This window comes from Ziziphus jujuba, chromosome 3 (assembly GCF_031755915.1).
Source record: "Ziziphus jujuba cultivar Dongzao chromosome 3, ASM3175591v1".
NCBI classification, from domain to species: Eukaryota; Viridiplantae; Streptophyta; class Magnoliopsida; order Rosales; family Rhamnaceae; genus Ziziphus; species Ziziphus jujuba.
This window is the reverse complement of record NC_083381.1, coordinates 21,598,003-21,620,144: the sequence shown is the minus strand read 5'-3', so window position 1 is coordinate 21,620,144 and position 22,142 is coordinate 21,598,003. Positions and strand designations below refer to the sequence as shown.

The 22,142-nt window shown below is 28.3% G+C and overlaps 1 protein-coding gene across 1 annotated transcript; it reads right to left on the bottom strand.

The window, feature by feature from the left end:
* Nucleotides 1-9,511: 9,511 nt before the first annotated feature.
* Nucleotides 9,512-11,160, bottom strand: LOC107411873 (uncharacterized). Its single transcript, XM_016019539.4, has one exon. It carries the CDS (start codon nucleotides 10,457-10,459, stop codon nucleotides 10,031-10,033), a length of 429 nt encoding a protein of 142 aa, XP_015875025.1. The 5' UTR covers nucleotides 10,460-11,160; the 3' UTR covers nucleotides 9,512-10,030.
* Nucleotides 11,161-22,142: the final 10,982 nt, after the last annotated feature.

Here is a 22,142-nt window from a genome sequence, read left to right as displayed (position 1 = left end):
GTAGATATTAGAGTTTAACATCTCAAATCATTATAAAATTGAAGGAAAATAATAATAACAAAAACGAAAGATCGACACACTCCTTTAAGAAGAAAGGGGAAGGGGAAGGGGAAGCAAAAGAGTTTAAAATAGTATTTGATTTGGTATATTTGTTTTTTTTTTTTTTTAACCTTTAAATTCAGACATCAAATAAATTTTAACTAATATTAAAACATTTAGGTTTAACAAATCAAAAACAAAATATAAGGCATTAAAATTTCATTTGCTAACATAGTTAGATTAGTTTTTGTTTTTTTATTTTTCTCTACCAATTGTATGTAATTTGTTTATATCAAATATTGATTAGTGGAAGTTAGAATTTGTTAGGCATCTAAAATAATTATAAAATTAAAGAAGAAAAAAATAAAATTGAACATAATTTTAAATTATGTTGGTTTTTTGAATTTTTTTTTTTATTTCTTTAAAATTTTTAGATGTGATGTCTAATCAACTCTAGCTATCACTAATCAATATTTAGCATAAACAAATTGCATACGATTACATAAAAGAAATAAAAATAAAAAACGGAAACTAAAAACCAATTAGCCGAACGACATCATAAATTGTCCTTTTCTATTGAAATCCCTTTATTATTCATACAATTAATTCAATGACCGACATTATTATATTTTCTTTTCTTTTCCTAATTGTTTAAAATATGTATTAATTTCCAGCGAGTTTCCATTACGATTTTCGTTGACTTAATTAAAGAATAAAATAGAGAAGATTAAGCACATATTCGAACAACATGTACAAAATACCACTATGATGGATCCAAGTGTTCAATATCTTAGTTTATCTTCAAAACATACAAACCAATTGGAGGACCAAGTGGGTTTTGACAATATGAATGAAAAATGGAAAAATATAATAAATATTATTCTATTTATATATATATGTATGTATATATGCAGTTATATCCACCTGACACAGTGACACTCAATTTACAATTAGAACGCAGCCCATTTCCACCCACCATGCAGCGATCAATCCATATCGACCCCAAGTGACTGTTTCAAACTTCATTTTTCCTTCTCAAAAGATTAAAAATAAATAAATAAATAAATAAACTAACTAAAAATAATAAATAAATAAAAGGAACCAGATGTACTTTTAGTACAAAATCTGTCAGATAACAGATCATCTCATGGTATAAATCGTTGGATAGTATATGAAAATACATACCAAACGTGACTATATATATATATATATATATATAGATATATCAATTTCTCCATATGAGACTTTGAGTTGGATAACCTTCCCCAGTTTTGAGACTGTGCATCTTGCTAATAAAGACTGTGATAGGACCTCCACTGGATTTGGACCACTGCCCTAGAAGCTTTCAATGGTTATGAGCTTTAACTACCCCAGCTGATGGCAACCCTTTCTTATCATAATAATAATTCATAAGATCCACTGTAATTATTATTAACAATTATAATAATTACTTTATCTTTTTTTATTTATTTTTTTAACTGAGAACGAGTCCATGTATATTTATTATCCGAAAAAAGTCAACATACAAGTCAAAGTCAACGAAATATTTTGATTTACTATGTAACCAATCACATTTTTTTTTTTTTAATCCAAAAGCTTTTATTTTTAAAGTCTAGCAAAATATATAACAGGTACAGATTTACAATAAATTGTTCACAGAATTTCAATCAAACATGTAAGCGGCGTGATAAGTGACACCACCAGAGCTGGCCAGCTGGGTGATCGCTCCATAGCAAAAGAGCACAAGACGACAATTAATCGAAACAAGTCATCTAGGCCGACAATTTGCCCTGACTTCTTGGCCTCGTTTTGGAGAAAATCTTGCATGCAGCGGCGGTACCAGCTCACTTAGTACCACTTCAAATAATTTTATGCCATATGTAAGAAAATGCCATGTCATACCTGTTCATCAGCTCAATTAATTTTTTTTTTGGAAAATGTACAACTTTTGCACGTGCTTTACTACTTCTTTCTTCCATCCGTATGGCTCCTACAGCTAACATCTTTTATAGATCTCTCTTCCTCTCCTGGTCGATTTCTTAAGAAATTGAAGAACACCAAATTGTTAGGGGCTTATGGTAATGGTAGGTTTTTGAAGAACAAAAAAACTAAGAAAATACAATATTCAACCAAAGGTTCCAAAAACAAAGCTCAAATGAAAAGGACAAAAAAGAAAATGGATTTTGTTTATCTAAATCTGAGAGGCCAAAAAACGAATACAGATTGGATGTCTCCATGGCTTCAAACAACTTTAGCTTCACTAGATCTAAACCTCAACCAAACCCTTTCTTTTTGCGCTTTTTTTTTTTTTTTAATATAAACTTTAAAAAAGCCAAAAAAAAAAAATGAGGAACAGAAAAGATAGAGAAATACAGAGAGAGAGATAGAGAAAGTTAAGCTGTGAAGCTTCATAAAAACAAAAAATGGTAATAAAAAGATAGAAAAGTGAAGCCTTTTTTATGGGAAAAAAAAAAAAAAGACAAACAATCAAACAAAGGCACACCAAAGAAGATTAATAATACTATTTTTCTTTATTTTTTTTAACTTTTAATTCTTTTAAAGGATTTGCAGCTTAGGCTGAAATGTGCAGATAAATGAGATCTGTAAGTCCTGGAAGGGAAGGGTGAGGAAGATAAACCGGCGCGTGCAAAAAGATTTCATCCTTAAAAAAATTAATTAAGATGATAATGCGATGATAAATTGATCAGATATGATACTTTTAAAACGTGGCATGAAAGGAGTTGAAGTGGTACCAGCTGATCTGGTACCACCGCTGCATGCAAGATTTTCTCTTCGTTTTGGATCCTAGAAATAGTAAAAGTTTACGTCAATAAAGATTTAAAATAGTACAATTCAATCCAATATAATTTATTATCTTAAAAAAAATGCTTAAAGTCTTTCCAAATTCAATGATTACTGCATTTCATTTTCTTTCAAATGATCAAATACAAACAAGCCCTTTTCTAAAAACACCCATAACAATATTTGAACTTCTCCAAATTTGTGTAATTGCTATTTGGTGGCTATCTCTATTGCATTCTTGCAAAGCATCAAGTGATAAATTATATGTCTTTTCTTGCACAGTTATAATTTTCCTGCCCTTCTAAGAAGAACTGTTTGGATAGATAATTTATCCCCAGAAAAAAAAAAAAAAAAACTGTTTGGATAGATATAAAAGGAAAAAAATAAAAACTGTTTGGATAGATATAAAAGGAAAAAAATAAAAAAAGAAAAAAAAATTCTTCTTCCACATGTAGAAACAGATTAGAAAACAATTATACTTGTACTCTCTTTTGAGAAAAAGCATGCACAATATACATACATACGTACATATATATATATATATGTATGTATTGTGCTCTATACTAATATAAGTTTTTTTTTTTTTTAATTGTAAATGATGCAAAAGTATATATGTCTGAATAAAACTTGTACGATAGAATAAACCAAATAGTGTTGTCCCAAAATGAGACTTAAGCGTGTGGCTCTCTGAATATGAGGTAGAGAGAAAGATTGCTTTAAATTTAAGTTTCCTTTTAGGCATGTGAGTGAAATTACAAAAACCATTAGAAATTTTAAATCTTTTAAAGTAGATTAATATATGGAATTTTGGGGACAGATTTTTTTCCTAGATTCCAAGTAAAAAAGCAGCTATAAAGAAAGATGCTGAAAAAGAGATTGAAAAGGACGAAGGAAAATTGCAATGAATAATAGAGGAATTGGATGCTTCTAATTGTCTCAAAGTACTTCCACTCTACCTATCCATGGACGTCGTATATATGTCCATATCCATCAAACCCATTAAGCTTCTATAACCTTACATAGTCCACATATATACTAATCCATAGTTTCATAATTACATTAATCTGTCCAACAATTAAATCACGAGAGTGCCAATCTTTAGTGCATTATGCAAGAAAAATACAAATTTCATAATGCATGCATAGCAAATTCAAATTGATTTTGATCATTGTGATTATGAATATTTCACCTTATGTAACAGAGATGGGCTTGACTTTTCAGATCCGAGAAAATTACTTAGGACCTGTTTGGTCATGTTTTCTGTTTTCTGTTTTCGAAACATTGTTTTTAAAATAGAGAATAGAAAATTATTTTTTACTGTTTAATGAAACAATGAGCGTTTGGCCATTAATACTTGAAAACAATTTTCAAACTAAAAAACAAAAAAGATGTTTGGCTAAACAATTTTTATTTTGTTTTTTTTAAGTTTTCATTTTTTCTACTTTTTTTTATTTTTTTTTAACATAAAATGAACTTTTTTATTTTTATTTTTTTTGTTTTTTTACATACAAGGAACCTTTATATATAATATATATAGCTATAATATATATATATATATATATTAATGCATTCACATATTAATGAATTATATATATAAAATATATATCAAAATATAATGTAATATTTATTTTCTGTTGAACTTTTTTTTTTAATTATTGTTAATTGATTAACATTATATATAATATTTATAGCAATATATATTTTTGGGAATATTTCATCTAAACTCACATGTTTGCATTAATTTCAATTTGACCTTTTAGATTTTGAAAATTATAACTGGGACTATTATAGGAGATGTAGATGAAATTATTTCGAAGGATATGAACGAAATAATAGGAAATAAAAATGAAGATTATAGTTTCATTAATTAAAAAATTAAATTCTACATGTCTAACATAATATTTCCAATTATAAACATCCATAAAATCTCATATTAGCATAATAATAAAATTACTAACTTTTATATATTACCAACATAGTCAAGCCACATATTTAGACCTTCTTGACATTGTTGCAGAGAAAAAGGTAAAAACAAAATAAATAATAAAAAGGAAAAAAAAATAAATACAATGAGAGATAAGGGGAAATAAAAAATAGAGATAAGCAAAAAAAAAAAAAAAAGAATAACTTATGAAAAACAGAAAAACAATGAGAAAGAAAAAGTAAAAATTGAAAAAAAAAACTGATAGAAATGGAAAATAAGAAAAAAAATAATGGAATAAAAGAAAAATGAAAAATTAGGAAAAAGAACTAAATAGAAGAGAGAGAGAGAGAGAGAGAGAGAGAGAGAATATTTGATAAGGCAACAAAAACAAAAAATCAGGAAAAAAAACAAAATAGAAAAATAAATAATTGATATAAAAAATATTTGTCCCAAAAAAATGATAAAAGAAGTAAGATAAAAAAAAATAAAAAATAAAAAACTAGTAGGTATACAACGAAAGAAAGGAAAATAAAAAATAATTGATGTAACTTACAAAAGATTAAAAATAAAAAAAGAGGAATAGTTTTTTTTTTAAGTTGTTATATTAAAAAAAAAAGATAAAATAAGAAAATAAAAAAATTTAATTAGATACATTTATCAAGATATAATATTCTATTTTTCTCTATACAATTTTCTCTCTCTAAGATATTCAAAAAAATTAAAATAATATTTTTTCTCTACAACTTTCTCTCTGTAAGATAGAGAAACTCAGACTAAAAAAAAATGATAAATAAAACAAATTAAAATAATATGTGTTTTATTATTTTCAAAACATGTGAAAACATCATTTTATTATTTTCTAAATTTTTTTTTCCCATTTGTTTTCTAAAACTGTTTTTAAAAATTGATGGCTAAATAGATAATTTTTTATTTTAAAAACAGTTTTCTGTTCTACAGAACAGAACAGAAAACTATTTTCAAAATAGATGGTCAAACAGATCCTCATATTTCCATATTTGAAGTACTTGACTCATTGTCTGAAATAACAAAATTATATATAATTCTAGACTTTAATTAGTAATATTAGTAAAGTTTCCAAAGAACCATCAAAACCTTAATTAAATGGTAAACTTAGGAATATTTACGTTAATTAATTGACTGAATTTTTCCGATGGAGCAAAGTAACATCCCTTTTTGGTTCTCCTCAGGGACTGTGGTGGCTCCAAATGTTATATTGACTTGTTTCAACCTCAATCCAGATTATTTGTTTTTCTCAAAGCTCTAGAAAATAATAATAAGAATAATAATAAGTTCATTAATGTCACTTATTGTTGTAAGGGCATGGAATTTACCCCAACTCCGAATTATAGAAAAGGAAAGTGACAAAGAAAAGAGGAATATATAAATTAGGGGGGAAAATATTGGTTAATTTGGTTCATTAAAATTTTGTTACCGCAGAATAAAATTTCACAAGAAACCCACTAACTGGTAAAGAAGTAGGAGGGAGTCATAGATTAGCTAATTAGAGTGGCTTTACCAGTTATGGAGCTCCAATCATAATTAAGCTACAGATGGGCTTGGTTATGGGTTCATGTAGCTGTCATAGAATCCCTTTTTGGTATAGAATCTTTCGCTTCTTTACAGGACAAAAGAGAGCCTAATCATAATGATAATAATAATAACAATTATTATTATTGATATTATTACAATAGGTAAAAGAAAAAATTGAATAAATAGGGATTATTTATGAAGCAATAATAAATACAGAGTTGGAGAAAGTTAATAGTGGTTATGACTTTTTTCTCTCTTTGGATCAGCTTGATGCTCTAAATTTTTTATTTTCTTTTTTTTCCAAATGGAAACATGTAACTTTTGTTAATTATAATCAACATTAATATGTATATCACAAAAAAAAAAAAAAAAAAAAAAAACATTAATAGCTGTACATTATCCCTTTATAATCAAGAAGGGAATGAAGTAACAATTTTGAACATCCTCCACATGACAAACTAAAGCACTTTTTTGGTGCTTCAACCTCACCGTTCGTCACCAGTCGCTACCTTTATGTGGTGCTTAAAAATTGTTTATGAGATGCAAATAATCCAATTCAAATTAGATAAATTATTTACCAGCTCAATTTTTTTATTTTTTATTTTTTCTTTCTAGGAAACATAGTTTGTTACTTGATACTTCTTCTTCTCAAGTAATTGGGATAAAATTGAGTTTATTTGTGGGGGAAAAAAATAAACTACACCGACCATTTAAAACGAAATTTGTTTTGCAATAGAAATAATGTCAAAATTGATGACATAGTGAAATGATAAAGGAAATCAATAGGGTGGCAGTAAAAGCCATAGATAACGTGTTTGTTGGAGTTGGGACAAACATATATTGTTGGATTTTAGAATTTAGCAAACAATAATACAATAGTTTTAACGACCCCAACAAAAAATATATATATATATATATTAAATTTTTTTTTTCCTATTAACTTCCACAACAGTTTTTCTCGAGAAGATGCCCAAAAAAAAAAAAGGAAAAAAAAAAGTTGGTGAAAAATCACCTTCATTAAAAAATGAAAAGTAAAGCTGTGGGACCCTTGACAAATAAAGCAGCTCAATATCTAAAATTACAAACATACCCCACCTTGTTTGCTCTTTTTGTAATTTTTTTTTTTTACCAGAAATGGAAAAGAGTGCATTTGGTACTCTCAAGGATACTGATAAAAGAGGGGTTTCTTTTAACCCTGTGGAAGCAAGGGGATGAGCAATAATTGTTAATGTATTATCGATAACATAGTAGTAGATATATTATTTTAAAAAAATTAAATTAATAAAAAAATTTATTGCCTACCACGCATGAAGCTCTATTCATCGAATATTTTACTAGAAAACAAATAACTTTTAATCCGTACAAGAAAATATATAAAGATATATATATATAAATATATATGTAATGTTGGCACAACGATGGCATTATTGTCAAATAAAAAAGATAGTAAGGGTATTTGGGTAAATAAGTACGTAAAACGACGTAGTGCGCTTGAGTTTTTCTAAATTATTATAGCCCCGTCACACACTACAGAATGGAAGTTACCAAATTTGTCCGTTTCCAAAATAGGAAGAGGAAGAGAGAGCACCGAAATTTCCCAACCTCATTTTGATTTATAGTTTTTTCGAAACTAATAATATATTTTTTTTTAGGTACTTTTGGAATTATTAAACCGTTGATTCACCGTCTCACTGGTGATCACCAAAAAAAATATATATGTACGGTATTTATTCTTTGGTTGTTTCTCCAAAAAGATTGAAATAATTATACCAAAACCAAAAGCTTATCCTAATTAGGATTAGAAAATTAATATACTATGTAGCTAGTATATCCCCGTAAATGGAGGAAGAAAAAAAAGAACTAATTAGATACACATTTCAACTTAAAAATCATCTTATTATAGTAAATATATATATATATATATATAGAGAGAAAAATTATATTGTATGGACCAATCTGCATGCAACATTGACTTTTAATGTGTATGTATATAGTATACACAGCAAAAGTCACGCTTTGTTTCAAAAAACATCGGTTTAGATGCGGACCGATCCACACCATAGAACTATTCCTATATATATATATATATACCGTCCGTCTGGTACGGACAGTCCTTATGCAAACCACAGTATTGGTGATAGTTTTTCATAGTATTAATGACGATTTTCTAAAAAACCATCGTTAATACTATGAAAAATCGTCACTAATACTGCAGTTTTCATGCGAACCTTCCTCACCATAAAATTATGAAAATATTAGATAAAGCCTGATTTTGAAAAACCTTAAAGCATGCTTATAAAATTCTTCATCCGTCGTTTTAACGTGTTGAAATATTGGTCATTCCGCTAATATCTAAGTCTTTCTAAAAGCACAAAATAAATAAATAAAATAAAAAACTAGATAACTAATGCGTTTTTCTTTTTTCGGACATGTTATTCAAGACCTTATCATACCCAAAGATCTTAAAGCTAAAACCAATAGTAATTATCATTGTACAGTTCTCAATGGAACAAACAAAACGGATTATCCTCGACAGAAAGCAGCATGAATATATAAACATATATATATTGAGCATAAACAAAACGAAAAACAAAGAACACATAACTCTTTAAGTAGTATATATTTGAATTACGTGTGGATATTATATCTCATCATAGCATAAACTAGTCCAAAGTATATAATGGTAAGACGCATGCAGTTTCTTAGTCACACGCAAAACATCTCATACACACACTCAAAAAGTCTCAAGCACACATGCCCACCATTCGGCCCGTGACAGTTGATTCTATGTGATAGTATATATTGCAGGTCCGCGTCCGCACACCAGAGACGGCCTCATATATATTGAGTCCGTTCACTATACAACCATTTGATCATCGCGTTATCATTATCATTATTATTGTATATGGTCGGATTGTCATCCCCTACTATAAGCTAGGCTGCCGCAGTACAATTCTTTATATATGCATACATTATGTATAGACAAACTCAACAAAGACAAATAAACTGAGAAACAATATTATCCATATACATATTATATATATATATATATATATATATAGATAGATAGCTAGATAGATAGATATCCATGCATGCATCATGCTTAAACCTGAAATCACCACCGCCATATATCCTCACGCACAAACATACATGCACATCATCATCATCATAAACAACAAACAGCTAGCATTGGAATACCAAAAAACCGAAAATAATGCATGCATTTTGGTGATTCTTGAAATCGTTAACACAAAACACAAAGCAGATTCACATTCACAGATAGAGAGAGAGAAAGAGAGAGAACCATAGCTGGTATGTAACATTCCCGAGAAAGTGACGGAAAAGCATTCTAATAGAAAAAAAAAAAAAAAAAAAAAAAAGGGGGAAAATTAAAAATAAAAGAAGAGGGTCGGGGTTATGAGTGAGCTTTCATGCATCAACTCAGTATTGTTGGGTTTGGCTTCTCGAGAGATCGAGAGAGAGGGAGAGAGGTTAAAGAACTTTCTCTGGTGAGGGTGGTGAAACCCACAACCCAATAGGAGAATGCCACGTCTCCATTTCCATTAACCCCACAAAACCCAAACCCCCCCCCCTCTCTCTCTCTCTCTCTCTCTCTCTCATCTTTCTAATCTTTCTTTCTTCACACCATACCCATTTTTGTGTGTGTGTATGTGTGTGTGTGGGTTTACGTACAAACACGCCCTCCTCGCATGTCTACATCTGAATCCACCGAGCCAGTTGCGTAGGGTTGACAATCCCCGGTATATGGACCCCGTCCGCCTTCAGTATGCTCGCCACCTCACCGTAACTCTCGTGCTCCTTCTTCATGCTCAAGCTTGCCTCCGTCTTCACTTCCATTTTTGTCGTCGTCGTCTTCCTCCATTCTCCGCCGCCGTGGCTACCCACCGGCACCGCTTCGGCCCGACCCGGATCGAACTTCTGACCCAGCAGCGTCCCTTTTGTTAGGAATTCGTAGGCCATGTAGCCGGCTAGAAGCCGATTCGACGCCGCCGGCTCCTTGGCGGCGGCGGCCGATGAAGCCGATTGAATCGACGGTTTTAAGGAATAGTGGGCCTCTCTTTCTTTTCGCTTTCTTGAGGTTGAGGCTCCAGGTGTCAAAATCCGACGCGGATGATTACTCATCTTAAGGCCTTAAATTCATGCCACGTCAGCACCACAAAAAATGTTTTCAACCTGAGGAAGGAGGGATAAGAACGTAATTATGGACTTTTGTTTTCGTGAGGGTAAAATCGTCCTTTTATCGGGGATAAAACTGTCAAATCAGGTTCATCGATAATAGAGATGAAAATGGAAGGTGGGGGTGGGTAAAAAATTGAGAATAACCTTCTGCTGGTACAGTACGTAAGTAGAACAGTTAAAAAAAAAAATTATATATTCCAACCGAATTTGGTAGGGCTAAAAAAGTAAATTCGCAAAAAGGACGTTTTTAAAAAAACACACGACACAAAAGAGAGACACAGAAATTTTAAAAAATAAAAAATAAAAGAAAATAAAAAATAAAAAAGAAAGGTTGGGATGTGTGGGATTGGGGATGGGGGGGTTAGGTCGAATATGTGAAATCGGGATCCAGAAACCGGTCGCCGGCAAAACTCGCCTGTGACCGATCCGGTCTACGGACGGCAGTGGAAGAGGCTGCGCCGGAGGAGTGGGATAGAGAAAAGAGAGGGTGAGAGAGGGGTTCAGATTGAAGAAATTTCTCGCAGAGATGTAGATAGATGGGGTCGGAGAAGAGAAGAGAGAGAGAAAGAGAGAGAGATACACACAGAAAATGAATATATAGAGAGCAAAGAAAAAGAAATGACTGAGCGGCGTGGTTCTCTCATTTATATCTGATCTTCCTTTTATTCCGCCCATCTTAATCACTTAAATTTCTTCAATGCCATTCCTTTTGTGGAATTACATAATTGCCCTTTCTTTTTTGGCCTTGGGAGGTACCCCATTTCACCTTTTACAGAAGAAAGGGAGGGTAGGAGGATTATTTTTGAGCGGATTCTGAACTACTCTTTCAGATATTTTCATACAATAGGTGTGATATGAGCTACATATATATATATATATATATACACGAAAATGTTAATTAGGGGGCAATTTGTCCAACATTTGATGAGGTTAGTGATTTATAATTATTAGATAGGATAAATTATTGTAAATAGTTGTCATTATTACGTAATACCAGATTTATTTACAGTTACAGTAACATATATGAATATATATATATATATAATTTTTAAATCCAAAAATAAAATTTCTTTTATTATAAAACTAATAAACTAAAACAAGTGAATCATCTAGTTTTTAATAAATTCTTCCAAAAAAACATCACATGTGAATCTAGTTGGAATTCAATTGAGAAATTTTCTATTTATTGGAAAAACCATATTGTAATGACAATGTCAAGAATAGAAGACTTAAGTGACACTCTTAAGGTTCTCATAGGTTGAAACTTTTTTGTTTATATAAAAAGTATGCCCTTTTTTATTTGTTCTTTTTAAAAAAAAAAATTCCCATTTTATATAAATTGTGTATTCTCATATCGAATAATAAAATTTTGTATTAAATAAATATTTTCAATTTCTCTATGGGTCGTTTATATAATGTCTTTAATATTAAAATTATATTTGTAATTTAACTAAACGATTAATACCTATAGAAGAACTAAAATAACTTTAGGGTAAATTTCAAAATAGACCCTCCTATTTTGCACTCCTTCTTGTAACTATTCCTAGTTCTTGAAATTACAATTGCCCCTTAAATGTAAACTTTGTTTCTATTTCAATTTACCTTAACTATTTAGTGAAACAATATAACTATTGGTCCAAATTTTATTTTATTTTTTTAATTTTGAAAACAGGGGATTCGAACTCCATCTCTGTCTAAAAAAAGAAAAAATGAACTTTGCTACTACTTCTTGTTGTTCCGTGTTAGACTCATTGGATCAAATTTAGAATATTGTTGAAGGATAAATTGTAACTTTCAATTTAATTATCCAACAAAGAACATGCCATTCGAAAATTTAACCAAAATTTGGAAACCTGCCGTACTGTATCACGACCTTTTAGTAATTTCCTTTTGATCTTTGAATGTTGCGATTGTTATTTATGTGAAACATGGAATTACCATAATAGCCTCTGATGCTTATCTTTTAGGTGGGCATCCGACATGGACGTGAACGGTCATTTCGGAGTCCCCATTTTTTTTTTTTTTAAATTTAAAAACAATTCGAACTATGTAACTATTTGATTAATTTTGTGAGGTGCAGTCTTCAAAAACCCAAAAGAAAACGAAATTTCAATAAGCTACATAATTTTCCTCTTTGTTATAATTTCACTGTCTGCTACAAATGGGAAAAAAATGTTAATATCTGATAGGTTGAAGCAATAAAGAAAATGGATTATTCGTCTCTAAGAAAAGTTAAAGGGAATCAATAGTTTCAAAAGTTCTACTTTTACACATATTTAATTTTTTTTTTTTTTGGAAAAAAAAAGGTGGAAAACAAATGTAAGGTGAGCCCAATAATCGATCTGAGGTGATTCATCAATATTTATTCTTTTTATTTCAGCCAAATTTTATTTAGATTTGAATTAAGCAAAAATTAGAGGCAAAATCACATTATCAATAATAATAATAATAATAATAATAAATAAATAAATAAATAATTTTTTTTAAAAAAAAAAGAGAGAGAAGGTTGAGGCAAAATATTTATATATTTATGTTTTGGCTAAGGCCGAATTATGGATCACATTGTTTATATATATTATTTTTTGAGTGCCATTAAAATAATTATTTGGGCTCGTGAACCTGTCAATCTATTGGATTGTTTATCGACAGTAAAACCAATGAGTCGAGGTGCAACCGCCAAATTTAATTAACTAAAGGTTAAATCATATTATATTTTGAATGCAAGAGCCTGAAGGGTTAAATGTTTCTTTCTTTTTTTCTTTTTTTCCTGTTTCTCTCTAACTTAATTATGTGTGGTAAATAAGAGTTTTTTAAAAAAAAAAATTTATGACATTTTTTTTAATAAAGTACCTAATTTATAATCTATTCGAAATTTCACTGTATTATGTGTAATTCAAACTTATATTTTTATGGACACAGATGCTCAACTATCAGAACTAAATAAAAATTATAACAAAAAAAATAATCAAAATATAAGTTATAATGCTGCTTCGGTGTTAAATATTTACACTACTACTCAAAATAATTTACTAAAAGAAATCCCTATTGATATTTGCAAATGTGCTTTCATGGACAATCTAATTTTTTATTTTTTATTTTTAAGTAGACGAGGATATGATTGGTTAAATTAAAATGTTGTTATAATATATATATATTGACAATTTTAATTAACATACCTGTACTTAAATGATTTGTAATTAGTCATTATCAATTGTTGTTCCAATGCTTGCATGCTACAATTGAATCCGGGATCAATGGGACTTTTTTAAGATAATTTTTTTATTATCATTTTCGACCAACCTTTTTTTTTTTTGTTTTTTTTTTTAAAGAAAGAAGATCATTAACTTGACCATAAAATTATGAACACAAATTAATTGTCACATCTGTGTATCAATAATTATGCCATTTGGAAAAAAATTCAATTAAGTGATTTTTAAATGTTGACGATTTTTTTTTTTGGGGGGGGGGGGGGGCTAATTAGAACAATTCATTTATAAAAATAGTTCTCATCAAATTCCCTGGATTACTAACTATTTCAAAAAAAAAAAAAAAAGTATTAGATACTTGTATGTAATGAGAGAAAAATTATATTTATCAATGATTGAATATAGATTCTATATATTAATTTGAAATTTTAATTAATTAATATTAAAATTTATTATTAATCGAGTTTGATTTGGTTGATAAATCAATTATATATATTTTTTGAAATACATGGTTTGTAAGTAATAAATAGAATGATCTATTAATATTTTTGGGAGGGACCCAAAGAAAAAAAAGAAAAAGTATTAGATACTTGTATGTAATGAGAGAAAAATTATATTTATCAATGATTGAATATAGATTCTATATATTAATTTGAAATTTTAATTAATTAATATTAAAATTTATTATTAATCGAGTTTGATTTGGATGATAAATCAATTATATATATTTTTTGAAATACATGGTTTGTAAGTAATAAATAGAATGATCTATTAATATTTTTGGGAGGGACCCAAAGAGTTGTTGTCCTTAAAAACTATGTCTATCATTATTCATGTGGCAATTATATTGATTCCTTTGGAAACTGACCAATTAATATCTGTGACTGAAAAAAAATATGACAAAGAAGTATTGGAATTGAAGAAGAAAATTGTGATTACGAAGTTATAAATGTTCATATATATGATTCTCTCATGAATCGAATAAAAAAAACTACTCTTTTTTTTTTTTTTTTTTTTTTGGGTATATTAGGTCTCACTTACTTTTGTCTATGGTTCCCATTATGTCTAAAAACAGTTTTTTGCGTTTCTTCTTTTAAATCAGTGGAATAATATATAGTTCAAATAATATTTGGATATTGGAATATAACTAGTGAAAATTAAATAGAAATCTATAGACGACAATGTATTTTCATGTAAAAAATAGTAATTAGTAACCTAGGAAAAACATAATGACAAAAATAATTGTTTAAAGATGGGAAATATTTCAGTAATTTTCCTATATATATTATTTGAGAATGGATCTAAATTTGGTTAAGAAACTAAAAAAAAAAAAAATAATAATAATAATCCAATTTAAGTGGAAAGGAAAAAGAAAAAAGAAAAAAATGAAACAGTTGGGCAGACCCCGTTCTGGAAACGCATACCAATCACATGCTAAGACCACGCGTATAACATGTTAGGCATCGTTTTTGGAAAACCAGTCTGGTCCCAACTGATGGAGACTATTCTATCTTACCTGTCTAAATTTCAAAACCAATTCAAAATTTGACCATATATTTCAGTTCTAACTAGTTTTTTTTTTTTTTTTAAATCTATATATAAAACTAAAAATTGTTGTTCAAAATCATAAATATAAAGGAATACTTAGACTAGAACAATCCTGCTAAAAAATCATCAACAATTTTCCATACCAGCCTTTGAAGCTTAATATTGTTTTGGTGATATAGAAAACATGTGAGATTTTTCAAGAATTTTGAGAATTTTTTTTTTTATTTTTTTAAACAAAATTACAATATTTCATAAACTAAAACGAAGGACAGTAGGATTCAAATCGACAACCTCAAGATCCTCAAAAGCATGGATGTAAGGAACTTCACATTGGGCTAACTTTATATTTCAAAAGCCGACTTGTTCCTAGTGAATTGTTTTTTCTGACATTTACTTCCCGAAACATCCTTTATGTTCATAAATTAATAAGCAACTATTTTCTTCTTTTCTTTTTAAGACATTGTTTTTTTATCAGTAAAATGCAAACTACTATTTTAAAAAGAAAAAAAAAAAATATATATATATATATATATAAACGATAATCCCTATTACTATTACATATACAAAATGTTTATAGAGCTACAGCTGATGTGGTCCATTTTTTGTTATTTTTTTTAGTTTGAATAAGAGCTACATCAAATGTTAGAACGTGGGAATTCAAATAAATTAATACAATTTAAAAAACAATACATTGATATGACAAATGCTTTAGCTATGCCTTCAATTTAAGTTTCGATTATCCACATGCATTTCAACAATCTTTTTTCTTTGTTGTTGTTGTTGTTGTTGTTGTTATAATGGAGAAGATTAGCACATAATTAGATTTCTAGAATGCTTGGTATAGAAACTATGTAGAAGGAGTGGCCAAGGTCGCAGTTAAAGTGGCAATAGCCATTCTTGTTATGTCCCGTGTCCAAGCGGACGGTAGCGCCAAAAAAAAAAAAAAAAAAAAAAAATTGTAGAAGGAATGAAAATAACTATTTTCTAAAATTTGTTACACTTATATTTGATAGATCTTTTATTCAAGTAGACTAAATGATTATTCCTCAATTTTAAAAGATAGTTACTTATTTTTCAAAAATGAAATAATAATTATTCCTCCATTTCAATAAAGATGAGATTTTCTGACAAAAAATAAAAAATAAAGATAAAATTTAAACATTTTATAGCATATTTTTTTTAGAAATTGGAATCTTAATGGATTATCATAGACATAGTTAATTTGCTCTTAGCTTTTGGCTTTTAGCCCTTATTCTACCAAAAGAAAAAAAATAATAATAATACTATAATGGTAATTATTAGTATTTTTAGTTGTATCATTTGCATTTACAATTTCACGTGTTCATTTTTTATGTCCTCAAATAATAATATTTCTTAAGTCCAAAGAAAAAAATTATACTTCTTTCCATAAAAAATAATATTTCCATTTGTACCGAAAATTAAGTGAAACATTGCTTCGAGTTTTCATTTTTTTAACTCAACCACATTTTATGGATATTACAATTTTTATACAACTATGAATTGTTCTCTAACGTGCAAAACATTTAGCAAAAAAAAAAAAAAAAAAAAACATTTATTGTATTATAATGTTTTATATATTGATATATATGACCATGAAAATTTGTTTTAAAAAAAATATCCAATGACAGAAAATAATAAAAAAATAAATTTATAGATAGTGACTATCGTGGTGTTTGGTACGCCATGTTCTGTGTGGATACGTGGCGAGAATCAAATGGAGAAGACAGGTACGTTGATCATGGCGCAAATGACGAGGCCAATGTTGCCCATATTCTGCTGCCTTATAATCTGACACGTGTTGCTGTCCACCTTCTTTTTGCACGCGAGTTGCAGCGAAGCAGATATGTTGGACTTGTTTGAGTGTCGTGGGTTTTGACTCATTTTGTCTGTTTGACTAGGCAACTGTAGTAACTGTACTTTGATCAACTGATCGGGAGGGAGGACTGAGGGAGGAATCAGAGCATGGTTCCTCTGACACTTACACTATCTGCAATCACCAACCACTGCATGCCACGCAATCTTGGAATCTGGAATGTGAATTGCTGACATGGACTGTGGACCCCACCAAACCTTCTTCCCACACCCCAAAAATTAAGAACAGGGATTGATTCCCCCCCCCCCCTCCTCTCAAGATTTTTTTTTTTTTTTTTTTGGTTTTTTTGAATCCTTCGAGAATATCTTTAACTGTTCATTATATCTGTTACATCATAAATCATAAATATCAACATTTACTTAAAAAAAAAAACCAATGACTTAGATATTATTAAAAAATTAGTTATTTATGATGGTATGATTTAATAAATAATATTTATTAAAACATATTATTTTTTAAATTAAAAAAAAGATAAATATTATCAATTATTTATTTTATTTAAAATATATATATATATATATATATCATTGAATAGAATGGTTAAAGGTCTATTCTAAAATTAAATATCTATCAAATAAGTCCCATATCAATAAATTTTATACAATATAGATTGTAATTCAAAAAATCCTTGAAGATATTCTTATAACTCATTTGGACATGGATTAAAAAACAAATTGACTTTGATTTTAATTTTTTTTTAAAGGACCAAATATATTATGAATTAAAAATTATGAAATTTAATATAAAGCTGATCAAATTCAAAATTTAAAAGTGTATTCTTAATTTTACTTCATCTACGAGTATGATTTTAAAAATTATTTGGAAGAGATTTTTATTAATTAATTTGTGATACCTAATGGTAAAACGTTACTCTAAATTTTTTTCCTGAGAATTTGAAGTAAAGAAGCAAGAATGACACATGAAAAACGCAGTGACTAAACGAAATAAGTAAACAAAAAAATAAAGTTGCAAAATTTATTTTATTTTATTATTATTTCTTTATTGCTGTGACCATCAATTGTGTGGGCTGTCCGATAAGATTGTAGTTCTCCAGATTCACATGCACAGCTAGCCCCGATAAAGTATTTTTTAGAATATAATAAAAAATGGATCTACTTTGAACCTAGCTAGAAGAATTGCTATTTTTGCGTAAATAATTTCTTTAGTATATATATCAATACGTTTTTTTTTTTTTTTGGTATATATATGATTAATTTACTTGCACTATAGCTATGAGCCACGGTGATAAGACAAAATGTTTAATTACAACTAATATCGACCATTATGAATTATACTACCATCTAATATTTGCTTCTTCTTTTTTTTTACGTTACAAATAAACCAAAATAATAAAAACAATATTACAAAGTAGCTAGAAACTGATCGAAGTTGAATTTAGATCATTTTAATAAAAAGAAATTCCTAAATTTTGATATTTCTTGTTGACTTGAATTAACTTATTGAAAGGCACCCGTCCAAATCATTGAAATCAAGCAGGTAGATATATAGAATAAAACCATCAACTTCGAAACGTTTTCCATTTACTTTTATGATTCATCCAACTGTGGATAAGCAAATATTCGCTTCTTCTTCTTCTTCTTCTTCTTTTAAACGTGTCATTCTTATGGCAAATGAGCATTTTATTGAAAACCTAGTTCTATATTATATGTCTTCAGAAACATATATAATGGATCGAGATGCTTCGTTCAGGTAAAAAGGTCTGTAAAAATATCTCTATATTTTCAAAATATCATTGGCAAAGATAAAAACCATTCCACTAGATGCTTAGAATTCCTTGCAGTGCAGCCTAAATGGTAATGTTCACAATCTTTTATATATACAATTTTAAGTTCGAGTAACTCCAAGAACTTATTTAAAAATAAATAAATAAAAAAAAGAAAAGAAGAAAACTTCATATCCTGAAAGGGCAAATATGGTTTCTCACATAGAAGATCTATTTGGGTCATGCTGCATGATTTGATCCTTACCCATGAGTCAAGAAAAGTATCTACAAAATGAGAAGTATAGAATTAAAGTAAAAATCATGAACAACTTTTGATTGAAAGAATACTGTTCTAAATCAAAATTACAAAAGAGCATATTGCGTATGCAAAACAGTTTTTAGAGTTTTTTTTTTTTTTTTTTTGGCTGAAACAGTTTTTAGAGTTACGTCTAGAATATATATATATATATAATTAATGTAGCTATATATTCTATTCTCTAAACAGCAATTGGATTCTTGAGGTCATGATCCCTTTTAAACATGTAGTCCCTTTTGACTTCCAATTGACCCCTAATTTATTACCAAAAAATAAAATAGAATAAAATAATCCCCTGTTTGAAAAAAAAAAAAAAAAAAAGGATTCCATATCCTAGATCATAATCTTTATTCCCGCAATAGTATTCATAGGCTTGGCTAAATGATTTTACCTACCTCTAAATCTAGTATTGAAATTTTGATTTGAATAAAAATCTCATTTATCTTACAACAACAACAACTACTACTACTACTACTATAAATCTAGTGATTGTTAAATTGAAAAAAACAAAACGAGATATCGAAGCACATCTATGCATTTTTATTTTTATTTTTGGTAAACTTGAAGCTCATTTATACACGTTAGAAGTTTGATGGTGGATAAACACGGGGAAAGTAGGGTTGACAAAATTTGTTATAAGTTTGATAGTGGATCAACATGTGGAAAGTAGAGTTGACAGCATTTGTTTTTATATACATAACATGTAGTGGAAACCCTAGCTGGTATTTTTCTGTTTGGCTTAGTAAAACCCAAGCTCATTGGAGCTCAAGATCTAAAACTATATATTAGATTTAATCTATTAGGAACTACCTTTCACATTAAAATGGATAATTAATATTGCTGCATTCCCAATTTTCATTAACTTCTAATTTCAAATTCATTAGGTATTATTCATATCATCTATCACCTCATTTCATTTCAAATCGAATAAAAATTTCATAATAATTTAATATCTATATATATATATATATATAGATATAGCATGACATATCTTGAATTAATTCGTCGTTGAAGGGGTCCCAGGTTTCTTCTAAAGCCCACCAATATTCTTTTGCCTTTTCCGCTTGGAAACATCAAACATTTCTATTTCTATAGCACGAGGAAGACATTTGTCCACAAGACAATTACGAATAGAGACGATATTGCAGCAAAATTTTTCTTGATAACATATTATATTTCTCATATTTTATGGCTGCAGATAGGTTGAAGATCAATGGATATATATTATTTATTTTATCTAAATTGTCCCTTTGATTTTTATTAAATATTTTATCTTATTGTCCTTTGAGATGACGATAGGTCTGCTTTGTATATCATATACAATAACCTATTCAATTGGTTCTCTGTTTAATTTGGAGAGGGATTATGCAAATTTTTTTTATTTTTTAAGTCTTCTGTTTGGCCAATACAAAGACGATGACAAAAGTAAAAGGATAGTCTCTTAATTTAAAGGAAATTAATTGCCGAGAAATAATTTCTCAGAAATAAATTTTTTATAAATCTATTTTCTAGGAATTATTTTTTAAAGTGTTTGGTTAATATTAAAATATTTAGAACTTACAAATATTTAATTAATTTATGCTTTAAAATTGAAAATAATATTATTTTTAATAAAATATATAAAATTAATTTCCAAAAGAATTTTAAAATAGCATATTTTTTCCACTCTATTTTTCTATATTTTGAGATTTATTTTTCTATAGGATTCTGGATTTTCTCTTTATAAAAATCATCCAAACACATAAAAATTTAATTTTTTTAAAAAATTTCAAATTCCTACTAATTTTGACATTTCCCTAATGGTAGGAATATATACCTCTATAAAAATAATGGAACCAATTATAATTTATAAGAGAAAATTTTGCCTCAGCTAATCTTTAAGTAATTTATTTCAATTTAAAATTGATTTTTTTTTTATGAATTTCAATTTATAATTTTAGATATAATTTTAATTATATTGGAACTGACAAATATTGAGTTGAAAGATTAGGAGGAGGAAATATTATGCCTATGTAAATTTAGAGTGTTAAAACTTGAATGGCTCAAGAAAAGAATCATAGGGCAAAGCTTCCATATTTTTAAACAAGCAAGGCTTTTGCTTTTGCCAAGAATATTTTGGCATTTTAATTATCTCTGGTGCTGAAAATTTTGCATGATAGAGGAGGGAAATCATATCAAATCAATTGTGATGAATGTTTGACCAAAATAAATGAAAAGGAACTAAAAAAAAAAAAAAAAAAAAAAAAAGTCTCAAAGAGACATCAACTTAATTGGCTAAGTTATAAATATTAGTACAAGAAAGTAATCTTTGATTTTTCAAGGTACATCTGTGTGTCATAATATAGAATTGGTATAGTGGTCTTTTAAAAGGTGATGATCATAGCAAACCTACTTGTCACTTTTTCATCTAGCTTGCTAGCTCATATCACCAATATTAGACACTAGATTTAATTAATTTTTATTTTTATTTTTTTTCTGATAACATATCTCTATAAGATTTTGAGCAGGCTAGGCAAAAGTTTGATGGTTGGTCTGCTAACTCTCTTTGGTTGCTGATGGAAGGTAACCAATAATAAATTCAAGAAAAAATAAATCATGTACATATATAGTTTTTCCTTAATTTCTTATCAAACTATGGAGTTCCAAAGCATAATTTTTCATCCAACAAGGAATATATACAAATACTTTGATTAATTTGATAAGTTTTATTAGATTATTAATTAGCTGCAAAACAGTGGAAGAAGTAGACAATGGAAACTACGAAAGAAAGTCAGATTCATGTCTTTGGTCTCTACTTATCAATTGACTTAATGGGAATTCATACAAAAAGATTCATTTTTGTATCTTCTTAAATACCAAATATATACATTACTTTTAGTTATTTTAATTGCTTTTTCTAAATTTTAAAATTCCAAAGAAGTTTTATTCTTCCAAGATGC

Excerpts from the sequence above, each read along its gene's own strand:
- LOC107411873 (XM_016019539.4), bottom strand. The coding sequence starts at position 10,459 with ATGAGTAATCATCCGCGTCGGATTTTGACACCTGGAGCCTCAACCTCA.